Source organism: Vulpes vulpes, chromosome 10, assembly GCF_048418805.1.
Source record: "Vulpes vulpes isolate BD-2025 chromosome 10, VulVul3, whole genome shotgun sequence".
In the NCBI taxonomy this organism is placed as follows: domain Eukaryota; kingdom Metazoa; phylum Chordata; class Mammalia; order Carnivora; family Canidae; genus Vulpes; species Vulpes vulpes.
In genome coordinates this window covers 38,864,526-38,890,966 of record NC_132789.1, presented here as the reverse complement: position 1 = coordinate 38,890,966, position 26,441 = coordinate 38,864,526, and the positions used below count along the sequence as shown (strand labels likewise).

General features: G+C 37.6%; 1 protein-coding gene across 9 annotated transcripts in view; it reads right to left on the bottom strand.

Moving 5' to 3' along the window:
* FOXJ3 (forkhead box J3) overlaps window positions 1-26,441 on the bottom strand; it is a 142,236-nt gene that overhangs the window by 92,767 nt on the left and 23,028 nt on the right. For 6 of the 9 annotated variants that reach the window (XM_025983740.2, XM_025983743.2, XM_025983741.2 and 3 more), the window contains one exon: window positions 7,640-7,964. In XM_025983740.2, the coding sequence (XP_025839525.1) occupies window positions 7,640-7,964 (325 nt within the window). Of the gene's footprint in view, window positions 1-7,639; window positions 8,077-26,441 lie in introns of all 9 variants that reach the window. The other 3 variants (XM_072723655.1, XM_072723659.1, XM_072723656.1) reach the window with 1 other exon arrangement.

Below are 26,441 nucleotides of genomic sequence, written 5' to 3'. Positions count from 1 at the left end.
ATCTAAAAAAAGACAAGAAAAAAAAAAGGAACTAATTTAAACAAACTGGAGTTCATCTACCCACCTTAAAAGTTTAAGATGGGGGTGAAAAAATTTTTCTAAATGGCCTCAGGGGAAGGACACATCTCTACTTAGGGCTTCCTCCTCTACAAAAAGCTAAGATGTATGTTGGAAATCATCAAGACTCCCCCCCCCAAGTCCTTTTTTTCATTTCTACATTTGCTGCCTACGTAAATCTCATCTACAGCCATGGCTTCAATGACCATCTGTGATGATCTATCTGGACCTCCAAACTACACCTATCTCCTGAGTTCCTAACATATATTTTCAACAATCTACCAGACATCTCCAGAAACACCTTAAACTCAGTATGATTAAAATTAAACTCAATCTTTATCCCCACTGTGATCTTCCAGTTTTCTCTTCTCAGGTTAAAGACAGTTATTCACATAACAGCTCTAATCAGAAAGCATTAAGATGGGCACTTAGATGGATCAGCTGGTTAAGCATCTGCCTTCAAGCTCAGGTCATGATCTGAGTCCCACATCAGACTCCCTGTTCAGTGGGGAGTCTGCTTCTCCCTCTGCCCCTCCCCTCAGCTCATGTTCGTTCTCTCTCAAAAATAAAATCTTTGAAAAAAATTTAAAAGAAAGCTTTAAGACATATATAAAATTAAAACCCTTCTCTCTTCTTCACCATCTAAAATAAATGTTACCAGATCTTTTTTCTTTTTTAAAGATTTTATTTATTTACTCATGAGAGAGAGAGAGAAGCAGAGATATAGGCAAAGAGAGAAGAAGGCTCCCCGCAAGGAGCCTGATATGGAACCCCGGGGTCATGCCCTGAGTCAAAGGCAGTCATTCAACCACTGAGCCGTGCAGGCATCCCAATCTGTTACCAGATCTTAAGTCTACCTTTGATCCACCTACTTTATTCCATCTCCCATCACTATCTCAATCCAGGACACCATTCTCACCAAAAATAGTACAAAGGCTTCCTAAGTGGTGTTGTCCTCCACCTTCCTCTCTTTGTCTCTCCCCCACCATGCTCTACTCTGTAGGCAGTTCTCCACAAGGTATTCAGTACTATTCCTTCACTTAAAACTTTTCAATGACTTCCCACTGCACTTAGGATAAAATCCAATAACCTTATAGCCTCCAAACTCCTTCATCTGACCCTACCCTCCTTACCCTACTGTCTATATTCATCCCCTCTAATGTTCCTTCTCACCTCTAGGCTTTCATTTGTTGCTCCCTCAAAGAGGACTGCCCCAGCATTACTCACTCTATCCCTTTCACCTGAGTCTATTCAACTTCAATTCATTCTTGGCTTAAACATCAGTTGTTTGTTTTTTTAAAGATGTATTTATTCATGAGAGACAGAGAGAGAAAGGGGGGTGGGGGGGGCAAAGACACAGGCACAGGCAGAAGGAGACTCCCTGCAGGGAGCCTGATGTACGGGACTCAATCCCAAACCCTAGCATCATGCCCTGAGCCAAAGGCAGATGCTCAACCACTGAGCCACCCAGAAGTCCCTAAACATCAGGTTCTTTAGGGAAGTCTTCTCTGACTTTTCTCAATAGTTTAGGTCTCACTGTAATAAACTTATCACCCTGGATTTCTCATCACACTTGTAATTATTTGTTTAATGGTCTTCTTCCCACATACTGCATCCTATACCAAAATGTACGTAGGCTCCATGATGGTAAGGACCTTGTCTATCAACTCATAACCTAGAATATAATGCTTTTCATATGGTAATCACAAATCAGTTGAAAAAAAAAATACCAAAAGTATATTTAGAAAGTTAAAATACCCAGAGAAAAGGGCGCCTGAGTGGCACAGTTGGTTAAGCATCTGACTCATGGTTTCAGCTCAGATCATCATGTCAGGGTTGTGGGGTCAAGGCCCAAGTTGGGCTCCGAGTGGAGCCTGCTTAAGACTCTCTTTCCCTCTCCCCTTCCCCCTGCATGTGCATGCCCCACCCCCTCTCAAATAAATAAATCCTTAAAAAAATTTTAAAAATGCCCAGAGAGATACGAAAGTCAAGACATGAATATATATACATATATATATATATATATATATACATACACACACGCACGCGCGCGCACGTAACGAAGAAGATCCTCACATCTTGGCCAGACTGTAACTATAATAATTCCAAGAAAAGAAGTTAGGAGAATAGAGGTAGATATAATTTAAATGGTCTAGGTTAACCTGGAGAAAAATGGCCCAGGTTAAATAACTGATCAAAGCATATTGCTTGGCCTTAAAAATCTCAGCCAAAAGTGGTTTCTCAAAAGTAAAATTTATCTGGACTAAAATCACTTATATTGGTTTTTAATGCCAATTCCTAGGCTCTATTCAAGATGACTAATTCAAAATCTCTGGAGTTGTGACCCAGGAATCTAAATTTTAAAAACATTCTAAGTGATTTTTATTTTAAACTTAATTTTAAACTGGTACCTCTAATTCAAATTAACCACCACATTCCTACCTGTATCTTGTTTTTCCCCATCACTGTGAGAGCCCTAGTTTCCCAACATCAAATATATGTACTCATGAATTCTATCATACCATGCATTATTATATAGTTTTAGAATTACTCCCAACTTCTCTTCTTGGGGTTACTGGAGGTAGAGACTGACTGCCTCTAGTGAAAAACCATTAAACAGAGCTATTAAGTAAACGTCATGGTTTCTTTGCAATTCTTTTCAATCTTAGTATATATCCCATGGAAATAATAGAATACTCTTTTCAAAAGTTCCTTGAATTTTTTTTGTGTGATTGTGTTATTCATTTGGTAAGACGTATGGCTTCTCTGTTTCTGCTTATATTCAATTCTAAAGTTTCCTTTTTCCATCCTTTTTGGTTCTCTCTCTCTCTCTATATATATATATATAGTGTAAAAACACATGGTTTAGAACTAAATAAAAAGTGTACTCAAAATCTTATTCTCTTCTATACTCCTTCCACCTAGGTTCCACCCAACCCCTTATAAGTAACTATATTCACTACATTTCTAGTTTATTATTCCTGTTTCTTTTTTACGATAAACAAATATAGATTTTTCTTTCTCTGCCCACATAAAAAGTAGAATACACTCCACATACACATAACATTTTTTTGTATTTTTCTTTTTATACCCTAAACTCCAGTAAGCTAAAAGGTTTTCTTTAGTAAAATGAATAGCGCAAAAATTTAAATTCTTTTTCCTCTAGTTCAGATTACAAAATCATTCCATCATAGAAATTAAAATAGTGTTTTTTAAACTCTTCTGGAATATTCAAAGAGTTATTTTCAGTATATAACCTCCCTTCAATGCCCTAGCACAGAAATGAAAGGGAATTCTAACTAAATATTAAAGTTCTATCTGAATCCTTTCAAATGACCATGGCAATATTTTCTCCTCTGGGTGACAAGAAATACTGAGCAGCAGACTGTAGGAGTGTGCAAAACAAATCTAAGGAGAGCAAATTGTAAAATGTGAAAATAGAGTTAAGACCGGAGCAAAGGAGGTGGTAAACCAGTTTCCATTTGTCTCCATTTGCAATGTTTATTTTAAACTATTTCTCTGTCTACAGAAATAAAATTGGCAACAATCCTGGCAAGTTCTAAGCACCTTAAAATTGGGGGAAGAGACTTTTTTAGAAGAAAAATTATAAGATAGCAATCCCTGGAAAAATTAAAGATCTGCCCAAAGCAAGAGATTGGACCAATCTCTTTGGTTCTATGAGCAACATACTCCTCCACCTATTCCCATTTCTTCCCTTTCCCCTTCTTTCCTCACTATAACTAAGCCATTATCTTCCAGCTAAAACTATCAGTTACTTCCAAACCAGTGTCAGGGCATGAGTTGGGCTGGCCAGCAGCACAAAATTCAGCAGAATGGATGTGGCACTCTCATGTGGACTTACACTTGAGCCAAGCTGAGGTCAGACAGTAAATGAGGTACATAATTGATCTTAATGTACTATTCACTTCGAAATTTGGACCAAGCTCTTCAGCATGGCATTCATATATTCACAGAATCTCTGCATTCTGGCTCTATCCCAACTCTTACTGCTTTCTCTCAAGAACCCCTATAAGCAACTGTTTCCTGAATGTTTTATATATATATATATATATATATATATATATATATATATATATATATTTTTTTTTTTTTTTTTTTTAAGATTTTATTTATTTATTCATGAGAGACACAGAGAGAGAGAGAGGCAGAGACACAGGCAGAGGGAGAAGCGGGCTCCATGCAGGGAGCCCAATGCGGAACTCGATCCCGGGACTCAAGGACCACGCCCTGGGCCGTAGGCAGGCACCAAACTGCTGAGCCATCCAGGGATCCCCCTTTTATATATATTTTAAATAAAAACCCAAATCTTCCTCGTCTTCAAAATAGTGCTCAATTACACTTCCTCAATAGTTTTCTATTGATTCACCCTTCCTGTGTGCTCCTAGCACTTAGTCTTTTTGCCACTCAAGAACCTCATCACGCTTGCCATAAGCTCTTCTAAATTCTCACAGCACTTATTAACTTCAATCTTCATTTAACACTCTTTACTAAGTCACACATATACTGGATAGTATTACACACAGTAGGTGTGCCCAATTAGTCAATTCATCACAGCACAGTATTCTATATTTCTCTATTACAGAACTGTTTACATAACATCATACTTACTTGTTTATAGATTATCCCCCTTATCCAATAAAGATTATAAGCTTCCTTAGGAGGCCTGTGTTAATAAGTTTCTTAGTACTGCCAAACTCAACATACTCACAAGAGCATACAGTAAGTAAATCCTTTTCAAATTAAAGACTAAAGTAGCTGAAAACAAGAGGATATGATCTAGGCCAGAGTCCACAGAATGAACTCAGCCAACAGACTTATGTTTGGCCTGCACTGTATTAAAGAGAACTGGAATTAAAATTTTAAAATTGGGAAACAGGGCAGCCCAGGTGGCTCAGTGGCTTAGCGCCACCTTCAGTCCCGGGTGTGGTCCTGAAGACCAGGGATGGAGTCTCACGTCAGGCTCCCTGCATGGGAATGGAGCCTGCTTCTCCTTCTGCCTGTGTCTGTGCACCCCCCCCCCGCCCCCACTGTGTGTGTGTGTGTGTGTCTCATGAATAAATAAATAAAATTTAAAAAAAAAAAACAAAAAATAAATTGGGAAGCACAAAATCCAGATTTCTGAATTTTCAGGGGGTGGGGGGATGTAAGATCTGTCATATTCTCTAAAATGCAACAAGTGCCTAGAGCACAGCTGCCTTACATTAGACATGCACTCTTCTGTTAGGCATCTTTTTTGCTTTACTCATTTATGTCACCTGTCTGGTTTCTGCAAATATTTAAGTTTACAACCAGTTATAGAGACCCATGAATCCCTGATGGGCTTTCTAAGCCACTTATTCAAATTTGGGGCATGTCTATTCCCTAGCCACCATGTTTTTCCAATATTAAACAGGTTTATCAAAATCTGCCTTCCCTTATCCGAAATCTTGACAGAAGGACTCTACTGAATAGTAGTGCCTAAAGCCAGAGCACACAGTTTACATGGATCACTACTACTTGGTTAAAATGATGTTTTTTTTTTAATTCATGGATCAAATACTTTTATGTATTTCCTCCAATGAAATATTGTTAAGAGTAGACTCTTATTCATATTATACTGTTAACAATTGCTGCTCATACTGAGTTGGCCAGTTGAGACAGACCATCTTGGAAAATTAAATTTAATAAATATTTATACAGTGTTTACAAAATTATAGGCCTTGTGTAATGGTTAAGGCATGAGATTTGAAATCTCCAAATCTCCAAGTCTGTTACTAAATCTTGGGTTCCTGCATTCTTTGAGAAACTGTAAAGTTAGTTCTCTAAGCCTCAGTTTTCTTACTTTGCAAATTTGGACAGTAACAATACTTACTTCCTAAAACTGTTGTGTGACTTAAAAAGACAAAGATGTAAGAAGGCACTTGGGAATAAAGCACCTGACACATAGAAATAAAAGCAACTATCACTTAAGTATTTGAGTACAGAAACAAAAACTAATGAAACAAGATATTTGAGCAAAAATCTAAAAGTCTATGATGCTGTTATTAATCAAGCATATGGAAACAGAAGAGATTAGTTCTATAGGGAGGAGAGAGATAACACAAGCTGAAAGACAAAATAGGATAATGCCAACTAGAAAAAAAGGCAGAAAGTCCAAGGACAAATAAGAGAAAATTGAAAGCAAGGAAAAAAAAATCACAGTTTTTATTTCCAGGGACAGCTAGCAGGCTGGAATAGGCAAAAGAAAAAAGATGCATAAGAAAGAACTAGAAAAAAGTAAAGCTATGAAAGAAGGCTGGGACCAAGATTCAAGGTTTCACTTGAACCACATTTCCCAGGCTTACTAAATGGAAGCACTGTACTAGGACATGGAATAGAAGTGGATATATTAAAAATCCCTTCCCTTGAGACACCTAATTATCTGACATGGTGCATAGCACATCATCAATGCATAATAAATCAGTAAATATCTTTAATAAATCTAGTCAAACAAAAAAGACAAAAGTGTTGAGACAGGAAGGCTTAAAAGAAACAAGAGTAATTACCATCTAAAACTCTAAATTCCCTTTTTCCACATGCATATACACATACCCTACATAGCATACAACTGGGTAATTCTCATATGGAATATAAACAATATGTGCAGACACAAAAGAAAGTTAAGTTGAATTATTTGTTGTAGAACATAAATTAGGTAGGAAACCAATTTGACAGTTCATCAAAAAGCTTAGATGAGGAACGAGGGCTTCTTAAAGATCTGGTTGATTCTACGAGTGGACAGGAATAATACAAGATGAGCCTGGAACATCTTGTTGTGCCAGAAAGTTAAAAAGTGCTAAACAAACAAAATAACAGGGCCAAATCAAAAGGGCACAGGAGCCAACTTCTAAGAGCTCTTTATGGCCAAAGCTTCAACTATCTGATTGACAAATAATGACAGCACAAATAAATGTCCATGAATGCATACTATGCAAAATAAAAGACTGAATAAGTAAATAAAACGAGAAAGTAGAAGTCTTGAATACAAAAGAATCCCAATTAATAGAGAAGGAATAAAGGAAAAGAAAAAACTCAAAAGTACTGAACATCAATTTCTCAGTTTTTATCACTGTACTATGATTACATAAGATGTTAACATAGAGGAAGTGATTGAAGGACACAGGAGAAACCTCTGGACTATTTATGTAACTCTTTGATAAATCTAAAACTCTTTCAAAATGAAAGTTAAAAAAAATCTTAGATGAGGAAAACAATACTAGTTACAATACTTTTTTTTTTTAACTAAAGACCCACTATCCACTTACCTGAGCTGTAGGTATTGTTTTCCAGTGAATGCTAATTATCTCTGTTCTTACTTTATGTTCTCTCAGTCATGCAACATAATAAAGTTTTAACGAATTGGTATTCCATCAAAGGTAAAATTAATCAGTTAATAAAAAAATTTTACTTGTCTGACATCTTAAAAATGACTAATCATCAGAATTTCACTTTTTAATTATATAAGCCCCTACAAAGCTTTATCTTCAACAGAGCCATTTTTAGGTTTATAGCATATAAATAATAATTTAAATAAAATCCTTACCTTCCAACCACTGCCAGCCTCTCTATAATATGGGAAGTTATCACAGATCCACTGGTAAATCTCACTTAGAGTCATTTTCTTTTTGGGTGAGCTATTAATTGCAAATGTAATGAGGCTGGCATAACTGTATGGAGGTTTCCCATCTTTGTGCTGTTGGACTTCTTCTTGGTCCAGTGTTGTATTTGGGTCAAGGAGTGCATTCTTCTTGGAAATTCCCGTTCCATGTGCATTTTGTGTAGCATCAGATTTTTGGATGGCTGCTCTCATGGTGAGCTGTGGTAACCAGTCCATAGATGTTAGGCTGCTCTCCAGTTCAGATGTCATCCTGAAGGTAAATAGACTCCTTAGTCAATATCAAGGAAAGAACCCCTGCTTCTCAAAATATCCAATATTCACAAATCTAGGAGTTCCAAAGTGAGGGAAAGCCTGAGTTAAATCTGGAGGAAAAAGATTGAGTATGTTAATGACCAAAACAAATATTTAAGGGCTCAACATTTCCAATCTTTTTAAATTTTTTCCTCTCCAAAATACAATAAATTTGGTTTTAAAATGTTTAAGATTCAGAACAATACCTACACACAAAGTGATCCCAATGCCAATGTTTCTAAAAAAGACTGTCACTTTAAATAGGGCAACAGGATCATAGTATGAAAAATAAGTCTGCAGTCCAGCTCTTTACTCACCAATATCACAGGCCCTTTAAAATCTTAAGACTGTACACTTGGCATTTCTTTTACACAAATTTTAGGGGAGTCATACAAACAAAAGACTATCCAAAGTAAAGAAATCAGAAAAGTGACTGAGAAACAAGCACAGGAATTTACAAGGAGAAAAGAAGGTAGAGCTGAGCAGGTGGGAGGTAGGAAAAGCAAGAAGGGTAGACAAGAATAGTAAGCAGACAAGCTAGCTGGGGGAGCTGACCGAAAAGAGGAATGCAAACTCAAGGACACTGATGAACAAGAGAAGAGGAGGATAGGCAGTACCAAGGCAGCTAAAAAAATAAGTAAAACACCACAAAATCAATGAACAAGCTTAAGAAAACTAAAGATCTGGGAGTGTAGGATAGATGAGATAAAATCATATAAATGGATATCAAGAAGCATTAAAAACTCAGGGCGGTCTAATGCAAACATCTAATGATCTGGATTCTGTAATGTATTTCTCTCCAAGGCTGAAAAATTCAGGCCATTACAACCCAAAGAAAGAAAAGAAAAACAAAATCTGCCACGTTAACACATATTCCGGAGAAGGGAAAAGGCTGCTTATAGAATTGAGGATAAAAACATAGAAACAAAGCTTGACACTTCACACTGGAATTGCTAACTTTCAGAAGATACAAAACCTGTCTACCATGGGATTAAAGAAACAGGAATAATGACTGTGGTGATAGAGAAGAATCAGACTTCTAAATGATATCAAAGTAACAAGAAAAAACAAAGTACCTCACTGAAAGGAAAATTTTGTGGCAAATAAAATCCAATACGGGCCCTCATGCCAAATGGCTGCAAAAGGGACTCTGGGATATGCACTTCTGGGAGCCAATACAGAACTGATAAAGAATGCAGGCTCTCAAGTCAGAGAGATCGGAGTTCATACTAATTCTACTAGTTACTAGGTCCAAGAAATGGAAATTAACATCTCTAAACTCCAGCTTTCTCATCTGTAAAATGAAACAATAATAGTTCCTACAGTTAAAATATTACTTTGAGGGGGCACCTGCACGGCTCAGTCAGTTAAGCATGCATGGACTTCCAACTCAGGTCATCATCTCAGAGTCCTGTGATGGAGTCCTGCATCAGGGCTCTCTGCTCAGTGGGAGAGTCTGCTGCTCCCTCTTCTTCTCCCCTGTCACACACCCCTGTCCCCCACCCTGGCCCCAGCTGGAGCACGCTCACCTGCACTTTCTCTCTCTCTCTCAAATCTTTAAAAAATTAAAATATTACTTTGAGAATTAAATGTGGTAGCATATACACAGAAGAAACATCCGTTAAGCATTAGTTAATAATATTACTCTAGGATTATCTGGCGAGGGTACTACTGCACTATAAAGTAAACCAGATTAGGCAACAGTAATTATAAATCAAGAGACAGCCATGAGGAGTCTATCTGTACTGCCAGTAGAGACCTATTATCTTGCTCTTTGGATATTTTCATCCACAGTTTTACCTTTTTCACTTTCTCAAATTTCCATCTCTACTCTATATATTCCTCTGAAATGTGAACTTTAAATTCTCTACACAGCACCTTCAGAGATTAAAAATAAAAACAGAAACAACTTACCATCCTGCTCTATCATCTCAGCATTATATGACATGCTCGTTGCCAGGATGAAAGAAGTTATAGGAACTTAGGGACTAAAGAAAACGCAAGGGCGCCTGGGCGGTTCAGTCAGTTAAGCGACTGCCTTCGGCCCAGGTCATGATCCCAGGGTCCTGAGACTAAGCCATGTGTTGGCTCCTTGCTCAGCTGGGAGCTTTCTCCCTCTCCCTTTACCCCACCTCCAACTCATGTTCTCTCTCTCTCTCTCTCTCTCAAATAAAATCATTTCTTAAAAATTAAGAAATAGGGCAGCCTGGGTAGCTCAGCGGTTTAGCACCGCCTTCGGCCCAGGGCGTGATCCTGGAGTCCCAGGATCGAGTCCCACGTCGGGCTCCCTGCATGGAGCCTGCTTCTCCCTCTGCCTGTGTCTCTACCTCTCTGTTTCTCATGAATAAATAAATAAAATCTTTTTTAAAAAATTAATTAATTAAAAAAATAAAAATTAAGAAATAAAGAAAACAAGATAATTTAGAAAGTGGGGCTTCTGTTTGCAAATTATTAAATTTTTAAAAAGATTTTATTTATTTATTTGACAGAGAGAGAGAGTGCACGCGCGCACGCACAAGCAGGGGGAGCAGGACAAACAGGCTCCGCCAAACAGGAAGGCTGACATGGGGCTCAATCCCAGAACCCTAGGATCACAACCTGAGTGAAGGCAGGTGCTCAACCAACTGAGCCACCCAGGCGCCCACAAATTTTTAAATTTTATATATTCTTGGTAGTAAGGTAAAAAGTGTTTCCACTGCTGTGTGTTACTTGGTTGCCGCAATGGTTCTCCATTAAGCATGAAGAACACAAAAAATGACCATTAGATTTGACCAGATCATCAGTAACTTTAGAAAGAAACCTCTTAATGGAATGGTGATGACAGAAGTCCACTTGTATAAGAGCACAGATGGTGGTAAATTTAAAAACAGCATGAGAGGCTCTGAGGAATCTGGTTATGGAAATCTGGTTAAGAAATGTCAGGCCCTCATTACCTCACCTCATTCCAAAAGCTTCCTAGCTGGCCTCCCTGACTGATTTCTTACCACTCCTCTCTGCTAATCACCTCGAGAATCCATGCATACACTCCAAGGGAAATCTGGCAACACTATTTTCATGCCCTTGTGCCCCAAAACTTTTAATGGTTCCCTTTCTCCTATTATACTAAATCTAAACTCATTTTCAACTACCTTAGTTTTTATTAATCTTTTATTAATCCTTCTCTAAATTCCCGGAGCAATCATAACCTCAATATGGCATTTACCATGCTGTTTCATACATATAATTGCGTCATACACCTTAGCTTACTACCCTCATTCCCTCTTCCCTTACCTCCCCACTGAGAAGAGTACCCATATAACTAATACTTCAGATGCTAACTAACCCATGCCAGGTACATGTTATCTGAAAAATAACACAGTATTTGGATTAAAAACATTCTTTTCTGGAATGTCTTTTCCTTCTAACACTGCCTAGCTGGTTTCTACTTCTTTTCAAGTCTCAGATTAAATACCCCCCCGCCCCCCTCCAGAAAGCCTGGTCAATCCACTCTTCTTCCATCTCCTAAACTGAACTAGATCCTACTCTCATAGTAGCATATCAACACCTCTATCCCAGGATTTACACAGAATTATAACTATCTTTATCTATCTCCCCAGAGACCATGAGCTCCTTGGAAGAAGAAACTTTCTTATTCTTTTCTCTCTCTAATGCCTAAGAACATAATAAGTGAAGGGTTAATGAAGAATGGTTAAATGATTGAACCAGTGACTAGCCAATGAAGGTATGAATGTGATCCTTCCCAAAAAAAGTGAAATCATACACAATGACAAGCTAAAAGGAAGCAGTGAACGAAAAAAGGACTCAGTAGCATGAGGTAAGGATAATCACAGGATTCAAGAACTTTATGAATTGGAAAAAAGTATGACTCAGACTGACAAGTAGCACCACACAGGAACAGAGACAGTTCTGGAATAGCAGAGAAAAATAGGAAGATGGAAGCAAAGATAAAAAGATAATGTTACTTATAGGAGAAAACAGGGCATGGAAAATTGAAGTCTTAAATTCTTAAACTCTGTAACGGTATTTATTGCTAAAAAAAAGTTTCATGAGGAATCTTTTCTGCATAAAATGAGACTGTAAACAGCACTGAGATATAACAACTCAACATTAAGTCATGAGATGGGGGGAGAGGAGGGGATTCTAATCCCACTTTATGAAACACTGCCATTGATATCCCAAATAAGCTTTCTGGGTACTTTAACACATTGCTTGGCCTCCCTCTGCAACCTCCCTAACTACCAAGGAGTAACCAATAATTACTCAGGAAGTTTTCAAGCTTTCAACAGTATCAAAAAGGAGGGGGGGGGGAAGGGAGAGAAAAGGTAGAGATATTGTTGGCTTCCTAAATAAAGGTAAGACAACAACAAGGAAAATAATAATAATGAGGATAATGATGTCATGACCTAGATATTCTTGAATCCTCCCACTCTATTCCTAGCACTTGGCATTTCATCTTGAAAGACTTAAGAAAGGGACGCCTGGGTGGCTCAGCAGTTGAGCATCTGCCTTTTGGTTCAGGGCATGATCCCGGAGTCCCAGGATCGAGTCCCACATTGGGCTTCCTGCATGGAGCCTGCTTCTCCCTCTGCCTATGTCTCTGCCTCTCATGAATAAATAAATAAAATCTTAAAAAAAAAAAAAGACTTAAGAACAATCACAAGAACTATTCATCATAAAACTTCTAAGAAAAACTAAGCAACTGAAAACTCAAAAGAAATTTCTGTAATTACCACAGCAATAATTCTGATCACATGCATCTCAAGGAATATATATTTTTTCCTTTTTTTTTTTTTTTAAGAGGGAAGAGGGGAAGGAGCGAGGGAGAGAATCAAGTAGGCTCCATGCCCAGCACCACGATGGACTCAGGCTTGATCTCACATGACGTGTCAAAACAAAGCGACACTTAACCGACTGACCCATCAAGGTATGTGTGCATGCATGCATACACATACACACACACACACACACACACACACACCTTAAAATATATGACTCCTATTACAGAACCTAGCACTCAAGGCAACAAGAAGTAAGATCTATGGCAGAAACCATCAACTGCCACCTAATATCTGTTATGTTCTTCCTTAGGAATATAATCTCAATTTCATTCTGGATGGCATTGCACCTCTTGCCATGCCTGCTCTCTGCAATGTGAACACAACAGCTATTGCTCCAGCAGTCATCTTAGATCATAAGGTGATCTTTGAAAATGGAAGCCAAACACTGAGGATATGGGAACAGAGAGAAGGAATCCGGGGCCCTGAGTTTTTTGAGAAACAATTGTGAAGCTGCCATCCGAGCCCTGAACTGCCTACCTTCCAGATTTCTTATGTGTCCAACTACTATAAAAAGATATCTACCAGCAGATGAATTCAATTCTTAACTAATATGAAATTTGGAACATGGAAGTGGGGTAATACAAGTAACAGAGACTAAAATAAGGCACTCTTAAGGGAGTTGATGAAGCAAACATTAATTCTGATATTGCTAGCTGGAAAACCTGTGACCTTATTAAAAGAGAGTGAAGGATTTGGTCAACTGTGGTCTACAGAAATTAGAACAAACCATATGTCAACTAATGCTATAGCAAGGAGAGAAATATAGAAAAAAAAAATCAGAATGTTGGCATGTGCTGGCTTCTTATCACTTAAAGTCCTGAGAGAGAAATAAACTTCAGAGTTGCAAGCAGAGATGGAGAAAATGCAGATTTCCTAAGGGAGGGTAACTCCCTGCCTATGGCCTGCAATTTAAGCTAATAGTCCTATAATTCAAAGTCTTGCATAGCTGAAAAAACACAAACTGCTTCTGAAGTAGCAAACTGAAGTAACTGAATGGTAGCTACAAAACTGCAGCCTTGGCAGTAGGGAAGACTGGTACCTTACCACACAAAACTGAGGTCGTAAGGGTGTTGTCTTTCCACCCATGATTTCCACCATTGTTTCAAATGGCCTCATCAGAATCATCATTCCCTCAGAAGCCAGAAGAGGCTTCTTGGATGGGGAAAAATACTATTTTCACCAACTTGTAAGTGAAATTTAGCATTTCTTTTAATTATGAAATTAGACAAATCATAGTACTTATGACTTTGCTACCAATAAAAATCACAATATATTCTCACGTGTAAATGTTGCAGAATCTCAACTTTTCATTTAAACTTAATTACTTAAAAATTGTGCTATTATATTAGACTTGCCAATAGATCTTTTATTTAGTAAGTTAAAAGCACATATTACTATGTTTCAAAGTTAATATTTTGCTGTCTTTCAATATAATTGGTTTCCTTTGTAATCCTAAGTACTTTATATTTTGTGAATTTTGAGACATCATTCTGAGACGGATCCACAGGTTTCACCAGACTGCTGAAGGGGTTCCACAGCACCAAAACAAGACTGGAAATTCCTGGGTAAACAGAGCACAAAGGGCACAATCTTCACACTGAAAAATTCTGTCTGGGCAGGCACTTTGGATCAAAGCAGCAAAAAATCTAGAAACTAAGTGTTTTAAGATAATTGTATGGGAGGTGGGGAGAGATAAAGAGACTAGACTGCAAAAGCCTCTTAAGTTTCCAAAATAATAACCAAATTCATCAACAAGAAGTGACCTATAAAAGCTGTACATTTCCCAGAAAGGGCATCTTCACTAATACCCATCTCAAATGTGGTCATGGAAGACACTGGACAAGATTAAGACCTTTCAGAAGGTATAGGAGACAATGGAGGCCCTATCAAAGAACAAATCTTTTTTTTAATTTTTTTTAAATTTTTATTTACTTATGATAGTCACAGAGAGAGAGAGAGAGAGAGAGAGAGAGAGAGAGGCAGAGACACAGGCAGAAGGAGAAGCAGGCTCCATGCACCGGGAGCCCGACGTGGGATTCGATCCCGGGTCTCCAGGATCGCGCCCTGGGCCAAAGGCAGGCGCCAAACCACTGAGGCACCCAGGGATCCCCCTATCAAAGAACAAAATCAAGAATTTATTATACTATCAGGGAGCCACTGTCACTCCTAACCAGTAAGATTTTATAATGCACTTAATAATCCCCTTTTCTGAATAATAGCTTCAATCACCGTTATCCTAATTCCTTCCCTACCACTAGTATTAGGTAGAACGTCAATAACTCATCTTTGGTTTACAGAACTTTGAACCACAAAACCCCACACTACGATATAATGAAAAAGACTGTGTACCAAAAAAAAAAAAAAAAAGACTGTGTACCTAAAGAGCTTAGATTTTCAGTTATTTATAATAACTGGATGAAACTCTGGGTTGTTCCCCTTTGGAAAGAATAAGTTCAGTATATAGGAGAAAGTACACGTGAATATTTGTGTACCCACAGGGGCAGCTTATGGCAGAAATCTAAAAAGAAATAAAATAATCTACAGATTGACTTTATGTTTTATAGTCACGACAAAAAATAAAATTTTATCTTATAAATGAGGTAAAAATTTAAAGCTAATTTTACCTAATTTAAAGGTAAAAATTTAAGCTATTTCCAAGCAAAAGTAGATGGTGTTACTTTAGTTTTCATATACCAGCAAACTCAGTTTCCTAGTTTAATTTCAACAAAGTAACAGCATCCTACATTAGATATGACTTAGTAATGAAGAACACAGACTCTTGAGCAAGTCTGCCTGGATTAGAACCCAAACTCTTTGGCTTTAAGCTATGTGACCTTACACAAGTAAATGTCTCAGTTCCCTCATTTGTTAAGATGAGGATAAAAATAGCATCCAACCCAAAGGATTGCTGTGAGGATTAAATGAGGACTAAATGAGTTAATACAAAGTACTAAGAATAGCTTCTAACATACAGTCAATTTTATTATCAGATTCATACTCTTCAGAATTTCCTAAATTTTATTTCATTTTTTAAAATAAGATTTTAAGTAATCTCTATACCCAATGTGGGGCTCAAACTGACAACCCCAAGAATAAGAGTTGCACACTCTACCGAACTCTACCGCACCAGTCAGGTGCCCCAGAATTTTCTAAATTTTAAATGATTGTCATTCTTATTCAGTGGTTTTAGACTTACATGCCCTAACTGACAAAATAATCATTTAACCACCTCAATGGAAATGAGCCCCTCATTCAATTATTTACACTAAAGTGACCCAGAAAGAATAAGATTTTAAATTTTTGTTTGTGGACTACGTATGAGAATTGAGAACATACTCTTCCCCATAGAAATTAGATGATGTGACGATGATTTCTGAAGCAGACCACAAAATCCTATTTATTCCATAAAGGAATTCTAACTCAACAGTTCTTAAAAGCCCCTGTTGGATATCTTGGAGCAGAGAGACAAAGGAGTAATGGCGGGGGGGTGGGTAAAAAAAAAAAAAGAAAGAAGCTTTTCCATTTTCCTGGTGCAAGATCAGCTTGTTCTTGACAAAATTTCAGTATGGTTTATATCTGACATACTTCTAATTACCCTCTATACCTTGGCTCTCTCATCTCACATGCCCTAAGCCTCTAATATTGGCCACCATGTTGGTATCATATAATGCATAATTACTTGATCTTCTCTTTCGGTAAAAACTCGCACCTCTTCAAGACAGTTGGTCTCTGCTCCATTTAGGAAAAAAATGGACAGCATCAAACTAATCTCCACCAAGGTATGAATAACTGAGCCTTTAAACTTCCTATAAGCAATGACCTTTTAAAAAAAAAAATAAGCTGAAAAATCCTCACTGGTTTGAAGTGAAAATAGAGGTGGAGGAATCAATTTAGGAGAAGGAATCCAATACACAAATAGTAGAAGGTCACTCTTCAAACCTCATGACTTTCACAACTTCTATTTCCCCTCCTAAAATTCCAAGAATATTCACAACACAGCTCACACAAAAATCTGGGAGATTTAGTCAGGCAACTGTCATTTGTAAAACTACTATGATTTCAGAGCTATTATCATAAAATCAGAGATGAAAAAGAATCTCAGTAGGTCATTTTTTAAAATCCTGCTATTATCTATTTTGGAGACCAACAATATTCTTTTAAGATCTTCAAGGGAAGAAAAGTTCACAACTTAACTCAGTCTGTTCTAAGGTATGTAACTCAATGAGTGTTTTTTTGTTTTTTTTTTTAATTTTTTACTGGCTCAGGGCACCTGCTGGCTCAGTTGATAAGAGCACGCATTTCTTGATCTTGGGGTCATGAGTTGACCCCACACTTGGCATAAAGACTACTTTAAAAATAAATTCCTTTAAAAATTAAAATTATTAACTGGCTAATATATATCCCCTTTGCTATGGGAAGTAAAAGTCTTTAAATTCTCTCTTGGAAAATGAGAACTGGTCAGAATTCTATTCACGATACTTCACGTATTGTACAATATTAACACAACTTGAGTTCCTTTTTCTGTAAGCTTAAAGTCCAGAATTACTCCAATAGTATCTGAATTTGGAACCCTAATATATTTATTGCTCTTTTCCAGATTCTCTCCAAGTTACCCCACATATGATATTAGATTTAAAAAACTGTATTCTGAATTCATACAAGCCATACTCTTAGAACTCCATTTAAGGTACAAACTTAGGGATCATGTGGTCAAAAGATATTTTCACACTGTATGTATAATTATCATCTAAGGTATCTTTTGCTCCACAATGTGAGAAGGAAAAATAAACATTTTTGGACATTAACCACTCAACTACATTGTCATCAAGTAAATACTGTATTTTACATTTAAATCTCACTCACCTACTAGAATCTCTGAGTAGTTTGGAAAGACTGATGAACACTAGTCCCTTTAACACAAGAACACTCGAAGTCACCTTTCTAGCTGTTATTTAAAAACCTACACAGGAGCACCTGGGTGGCTCAGTAAGTTAAGTGTCCAATTCTTGATTTTGGTTCAGGGTCCTGGGACAGAGCCTCATGTAGAGCTCAGTGCTGAGCTTGGCGCCTGGCTTAGGATTCTCTCTCTCCCTCTCCCCCACTCGTGAGCTTGTGCATAGGAGCTCTCTAAAAAAAAGTTAAAAACCCATACAGAATCTGCTATTAATACTCCTTAAACTTACTTTAAAATACGTACGTGTGTGTGTGTGTGTATATACACACATATATATGTAGTATATATAATAAAAGTCCTCTGAGTGACACATATCCACTAATTCATCCTGTCTCAATAAAGTGTTTATCCTAACCTCTTACAACCATACTGTTCCAACTCACCATACATTATACCAGTAGTTTGGCATCAGTGCTGGCAGAGGTTGACATCGTGGAAGGTAATCCCATCTTACCTTTTACGGTTAAATATGTTGCACAGAAAATGTTAAGAAACAGCTTCAACTTCTACATGTCATGTCTCTGATTCAGTGATCCTAAAAGTGTTATCCAGACACCCTTTCAGGGGATCTGAAGGATCAAAACAATTTTCATAATGAGATGTTATCTGTCTTTTCCACTCTCATCTCTCGTTAAGTGTACAATGGAGCTTTTCAGATGCTATGTAATGGGTGATATCACATCAGAATGAACGCAATGGCAGAGATGAGAATCCAGCTGTCTCTATTAAAACAGTTTCTAAATTTGCAAAAATGTAAGGCAATGCCAATCTTATTCATTTTTTTGTTTTGTAAAATACAGTTAATGTTTCATAAAACACGTTGTGTATGTTAGCATACTGTGGGTTTACTGTTATTTTATGTAAATTAATAAGTATTTTCATTTTTTCCTAGTTTTAAGCCCTAATATAATAAATTTTGATAGATATAACACATAAACAAAAGCTCTTTGGATGCTAAATAATTTTTGAGAGACCAAAAAATTTAAGAACCATGTTATATGGCTAATATAACCTTAATTTTATAACTCATCATGAAGATCACAGTTTCCAATATAGTACAATGTAATGAAAACAGCATGGGGCTTTTTTTTTTTTTTTTAAGATTTTACTTATTTATTCATGAGAGATGCAGAGACAGAGAGCTAGAGACATAGGCAAAAGGAGAAGCAGAGAGCCCAGTGTGGGACTTGATCCCGGAATTCTAGGATCAGGTGCTGAGCCGAAGGCAGACACTCAACCACTGACCAAAATAGGTGCCTCCAGTATGGGCTTTCCAGTCACTCAAAAAGCTCGAATTCTCACTCTCCCACTTATTAACTGCATCCTTAGATAAGTCAAACAAACTTGTAAGTCTCATAGATTTCCTGTGAGTAGTAAATGACAAAATATATATGGAACACGCGAATACAGTTAATGCCTGGCACACAGTAGACACTCAACAAATGACAACTATTAGACACCTTTAAAAAAAAAAAAAAGAAGAAGGAAAGAAAGTTAACCGCAAAGAAAGGGGTCCCTCAGCTTAAAATCTCCAAACTGCAAAGAAAGGGATCCCTCAGCTTAAAATCTCCAATCAGCACCATAACCTTTAACAGGGACCTGTCCGGGGATCCCTGGGTGGCGCAGCGGTTTGGCGCCTGCCTTTGGCCCAGGGCGTGATCCTGGAGACCCGGGATCGAATCCCACATCAGGCTCCCGGTGCATGGAGCCTGCTTCTCCCTCCGCCTGTGTCTCTGCCTCTCTCTCTCTCTCTGTGACTATCATAAATTAATAAAAAATTTAAAAAAAAATTTAAAAAAAAAATAAAAAAATAAAAAAAAAAAACAGGGACCTGTCCATAAGCACCTATCCCTCAGATTCTCAAGTAAGCATCAGTAGGAGGCAAAATAATCTTTCTGTTGTCCTTTTCTTTTATTGTTTCTATGAGAATCTTGAATGATAGTAAGCACATAATGAGTATGTATTCAATACGTATCTGTCAAAGTCAACAGAACTGGAACAAGATTCCAGTTCCAAATGCACAATTCCAAAAGGAAGGTGGCAATCTAGTCTCCCATTCACTACCCATATGACTACAAGAAAAGGGTCTGAATCCTAAAAAAAAAATCCTCTCTTGAAATCCTAACTCTTCTCACCCAACATTGGATACATGCTTCTTTGTATCAGATATTTCCTGCAGTAGTTTGCTTAGCTCACCATGCCCTTTCTCAGAGTTATCTGCATCCCCAGAGCCCTGAAAGTCATATCTATACCAACAAATTAAAGGAGGAGAACCAGGGTTGACACCTGACCTAAGTTGTTCACCTGAATTTTCCTCCTTAGGAACTCAGAATTAGGACTGAAATTAGGTTTGAGATGGCCTCCTGAATGAAGAAGCTATGAACTTGAGAGGTATCGGATGGCCATGTGCCAAAAAAGGCAAAGAAAGTTGGTTTGTAGAAATGAGGAAACAAATTACAGTCTGAGAAAAGCAAGAGAGGAGAGAGTATACTGCCTAGGTTCCTAAGAACCTAAGTTCTAGCCCCTCAAGAGATCCAACTATCCCCTTGGTTCTGTGAAATACTCCCATATTCTCCACAAATAAATTTCTTTTCTATTTTGTTTAACATATCCAGTGCCAGTTTCCTTTACTTGCAGCCAAGCAAAGTTTGACTAAACTAAGCTTACTAAATCAAATCATGACACTTTTTTATTTTTCAGTACTATTTTATATCTTATACACTGTTGACAGGCACAGATTTTATACTTAACTCTTTTACTTTGCCAACATACCCAGTGATGCTTTTTATTCCCTATTACCTCTGATATCATTTCCCCCACATACATGAATTTGTGACAACTCAAATTTCTCCATCTCCCTATAAAAAAAGCTGCTGCCTTTCATAACAAGTTTTTTTTTCAATTTTAGAGAACGTAAATTCACTAGTTTTCTATCACTTTTCTCTCCAGTTTCCTGAATTGATATTTCCTTTTTATTTTAAAGATCTTATTTATTTATTCATGAGAGACACAGAGAGAAAAAGAGAGGCAGAGACATAGGCAGAAGGAGAAGTAGGCTCCACGCAGGGAGCCTGACATGGGACTCAATCCTGGGTCTCCAGGATCACGCCCTGGGCTGAAGGTGGTCCTAAACCGCTGAGCCATCCGGGCTGCCCTACTTCCCTTTTATAATTTTTTTATAGTATCCTCAATTAGTAGAATATTTTTGACATCCCTCATCTTAAGAAAAAACCTCAAATTATGATGAATACTGACAGCCAAGAGGCAGAACTTCATGATTAAGAGGATGGGCACTGGAGCAAAGCCTACATATGAATCCCAGCTCTGTCCCTTCATTCCCTGCATATCCTTCAGTTTAGCTTAACTTTTATATCTCTATTTCCTCACTTAGGAAATGAAGACAACAATGGTATCAGCCTTATAATAGAGCTGTTGGAGGGATTTGATTAATATATTTTAAAATGCTTAAATAATGCCTGGTCTAGTAGTGAGAACACCATACATGCTAGATATCAAAGTCAATATTTAGTCACAAAAGTTAACTTTTTTAATAATATGTCCTTAAGTCAATGACTAGTCAAGTGATACTCTTCAATACCTAATAATCAGAAATGGAAGCCCTGGGGCATTCTGTCATCTAAGATCAAAGATAAAATTACATTTAGGATGCTCAAGGCCAGAACTGTCCAACAGAACTTTCTGCAACAGGGCAGCCCCGGTGGAGCAGCGGTTTAGCACCGCCTTCAGCCCGGGGAGTGATCCTAGAGACCCGGGATCAAGTCCCACGTCGGGCTCCCTGCACGGAGCCTGCTTCTCCCTCTGCCTGTGTCTCCCCCCCGCCCCCAATAAATAAATAAATCTTAAAAAAGAAAAAAAAGAACTTTCTGCAACAATGAAAATGTATGTGTGCTATCCAGTATGATAGCCACTAACCATGTGTAGCTACTGGGTAATTAAAATGTAGTGTAACTAAAAAACTGATTTTTTTGTTTTTATTTTTATTTAATTTAAATAGTCACATGAGGCTAATGACTACTGTATCAGACAATAAAGCTTTACAATATAAGCCAGAAAAATTCAAAATATGGTTTAGAAAAGTCTCTGTAATTGTCAAAATTGAGAGGGTTTCTCATTACTCTTTATTTAATTGGAATATGCCACACCTAAACAGGCAAATTAATAGATTCTATCAATTCCCCCAAAAAGCTTGATAAACATGGTAACAAGGATAAACAATGGCTATTTTTGCCACTGTGTGGGAGAGACCTAATAGCGTAAAATTATAAATATAATAAATATGTAATATTCAATGTCAGCAACATCCTTAGCCTGAAGGCCTGCTGCAAACTTGAACACTACTGGCAGTTACTTTAGAATCTAAGAATTCAGAGCAAATAGAGGAAATCTCCCATGTTCTTGAGCTAACAGCAAAGGACACAAATCTGTCCTCTTTTTTTCTAAAAATGATGATCCCTTTTGCTTTCTACTACTGAAAAAGAGAAAAGAAAAAATATGCCAGGTGACTTATGTATATATTTAATCCCATGAATCCTAACAGAGCAGTGAGATAAGCATTAAAAACCCTGTTACCGCAAAACTGGGAAAAGTGAAATAACTTTCCAAGATCATATGGGTAATTCGTGGCAGAAACTTAAGCCTGCATTTACCTAATTCTAAGACTATATACCAAAGCTGCCTTATTAATACCAAGCCTGTTACTAGAAATAAGGCAATAAGAGGTCTTAAAATAAATCCACCCTTTTCTGGTCATTCTAAATAGTAAGGTCATCAATATCAAGAGAAGAGAAATGAGGAAACAGATGGACAGGAAATTTATCTGGGACACTAACACATGAGGTTCTCCTGTGCTAAAATATCCGTATGTGTTTCCTAGTATATCCTAAACAGACAGATTGGATCAATAATAAAAGGCATCTTTAAGGGAGAAGCATAAAAGGGTACCCTGGGTGGCTCAGTCAGTTCAACGGCCAAACTCTTGATTTTGACAGGGCCATGATCTCAGGGTCATGGGATGGAGCCCAATGTTGGGCTCTGTGTTCAGTGGAGAGTCTGCCTGAGGATTCCCTCCCCCTCTCTGCCCCTCCCCCAGGTCACAAAGGCAAGTACGCACACACTCTCTAAAATAAATAATTTTTAAGGGAGAAGCCTAACAAAAAGGAAAAAGGGCAAAAATTCCGGTAAAAATAGGAAAAAAAAAAAAGAAAAAACGAGATCTCAGGTAGAAGGTGGTGTCACCAGAAACTACTTATAGTGCTACTGATAACCACCAGTGTCCCAGGATTTATATACACGGGAACTGTAAAATCAATCCTCTATGCAGAAATACATAAAGGGCCTCAACTAAACAAGTCTAAAGAAACATCAAATTTTATTTTGCTTTAATCAAACCAAATTATAATAATCTATTGTAACAAAATGCAAAAGAAGTAGGTTATATACACATATGTGTTTACTTGTCTACATAAATGTCAAGGAAAGTTTCTACTTTTTTGGTAAGCTTTTGTTCTTACTCTGTACTTAGAAATAAAATACAGGTACATCTCAGGACTCAAATCTATACTTTTCAAAAGATTTTATTTATTTATTCATGAAAGACAGAGAGAGAGAGAGGGGGCACAGACACAGGCAGAGAGAAGCAGGCTCCATGCAGGGAGCCCGACATGGGACTCGATCCCAGGTCTCCAGGATCAGGCCCTGGGCTGAAGGCAGCGCTAAAGTGCCGAGCCACCCGGACTGCCCTAAATCTATCTTATACAAACTCAGGAACCAAGCAGATTCTGCTAAATTTTTAAGATTCTATTGTTTAATAGAAACCATATCAATCATCATCTGAATTCTCATTCTTGTTATCCAAAACTGAGGAATTGAACAGATGGAGGGGATGCACTATTCACTATCTAGACTCTTACTATCCAAACTCAGGATATGAATGCAATAGATTCAGATTGCAAAGAATCACTGTGAATCTTATATCAAATTTTAATATAATTTCACATGATTTACAAAATTAGGATTTTTTCTTTTAGCAACATATAAGTATTCTACTAAAATCAGATAAACACTGGCTGCAAAACATCTGAAAAAAACATCTTTTTATACCCTACTTCTCAGTAGTTAGCTGGAACAAGTTATTAAGTTATTGCCTCTCAGCTCCAAACCCAAACCCTTCTTTCCAATCTGCCTTAATGATGCTGAAACTGGGATTCTGCAAACCATGTTTGCGCTTTGCTAGGTGGTTGTCTCTCAGGCTGCCAAGAGCCAGTATTTCAAGATGGACTGAAACCCCAGAGTAGGAAAAAGATACTGGTGCCTTTCTGTCTGTTCTTTGGGCTTTACTCCAGCAAAGATTTCCTCATTCCTACAACAGCATATCCTCCCATAGTAGCAAGTGAATCCACGTTATAGTTCTCCCAAGACTTGTGAAAGACACCAAGTCCAGTCAATGCCCACTCTTCAAAGGTCTGAGGCTCAAACCTGTGGGACCCTTCTCTTGAGCTCAGACACCAGCACCAGCCATGTAGTGTCTTTTCCTCAGAGGTCTGAGCTTTGATTCTACAGAACCCTTCCTCCTAAGTCTCTAGGTTTTCCCTTTAGTCTCTAAGCCCTTGGTGCTGATAGACGCTTCTTGAAGTGTCTCTCTCCATGATAGTTTTATTTTTATCCTTTGTTACCTACTTAACTTTATATCTAGTTAATGATTTTGTTAAATCATTTTGTTTAACATTTTGTTAAAATATCTCTATTCAGGGGCACCTGGGTGGCTCAACTCGTTAAGTGTCTGCCTTTGGTTCATGTCATGATCCCAGAGTCCTGGGATCAAGCCCCACATCGGGTTCCCTGCTCCTTCTCTCTTTCCTTCTGGCTGCTGCTCTGCCTACTTGTGCACTTTCTCTCCCTCTCTCTCAAATAAATAAATAAAATCTTCAATAAGAAAAATCTCTGTTCAAACAAACGGTGTGGTTTCTGCCTCCTAACCGGGACCTGACTGATTTAAAAGAAAAAAAAAAGGCTCATTATATAGAATATAATACTGTTACAGTAAGTTCTGTTAAAATTCAATGCTATCCATAATAACAAGCAAAGAAGTGTCAAAAGTAACTTGTTTAGGGGTGCCTGGGTGTTCAGTTGGTTAAGCAACAAGGGAGGCCATTCCTGGTATGGAGAAGACTATGCGAAAGTAAACTAAAGTTCATTGTGGTTTAAGTAATCCAGATTCCTCCCCTATCGCCACCATCAAAAAAAATAGTCTTTCTTTTCTCCTCTTCTTTTTTTTTTTTTTTTTTTTTTTTTTTTTTTTAATTTTTTTTATTATTTATTTATGATAGTCATATATATAGAGAGAGGCAGAGACAAGGCAGAGATAAAGGCAGAGGGAGAAGCAGGCTCCATGCACCGGGAGCCCGACATGGGATTCGATCCCGGGTCTCCAGGATCGCGCCCTGGGCCAAAGGCAGGCGCCAAACCGCTGCGCCACCCAGGGATCCCTCTCCTCTTCTTTATATCATTAAGTTATACTTGCTTCCAGTTACCAAAAAAAGAAAAAAAAAAAATCAACGACAAGCAACAGTTTTCTACCCTAACACATTTAAGAATAGGAACTCTCTGCTTCATAGATGGACCATACAGAATATTACAAAAATGAAAGATGTATATAAGGATACTAAATAATCCAACTCAGACACCACAGAGTACTAATTAAATGCTAAAGGTATAGCTATATACACAAAAAAAATTTGATTCTAGAATATTATGCACAAGAATTATAATACAATATTACAAATGATCAAATAACATACAGTTCTTTTCTTTCATCATTCCTTCCAATTCTATAATTCTACCAAGCTCAGAAGTTAGATATACATTATTCCTAACCCAATGTCACATATAGGCTTAAACCTACACATAAATACTCAAAGAGGTTTAAAATCTCAATGACTTTAGTATAGCATTATTTCAGCATATCTCACAACTAAAATATCTTTAAGGAAGTCTAATCAGTAGATCAAAGTCTCCAAAATATCCCAATATAGCCATATTCAAAGTTTTAAATATTAAAAAGGGGAGGGGGGTAAAATGACTCCTCCCATCATTCTGAGCACTATTAAGTCAATTAGTTCCAAAGCAGCTTTGGAAATCAAAGAAATGATGATGGGGCACCTGGGTGGCTCAGTGGTTGAGTGTCTGCCTTTGGCTCAGGGCATGACACCAGGGTCCTGGGATCGAGTCCCACATTGGGTTCCCTGCAAGGAGCCTGCTTCTCCCTTTGCCAATGTCTCTGCCTCTCTTTATGTCTCTTATGAATAAAGAACTTTTAAAATCTTAAAAAAAAAAAAAAAGATGATAGTCTCTTTTTTTTAAAAGGTTCTTTTCAGAGCTATATAGGTGTCCCTCACTTGGAGGTACGGACAGAGGACACATACACTCTAGCAAAGTAGAAAAGCAACCTCTCCATCTATTTCCATGATAAGCTGGAGATGCATTCTCAGGGAAAGAAGTGCCATAATGGCAGAGTAAAGCTTTTCTACTGAAGCAAAGGACAGCCAGCATTGGCCTGCTGAAAATTCAAGTACATAAAAATGCAAATTCAGGGGCACCTAAGTGGCTCAGTAGGCTAAACGGTTAA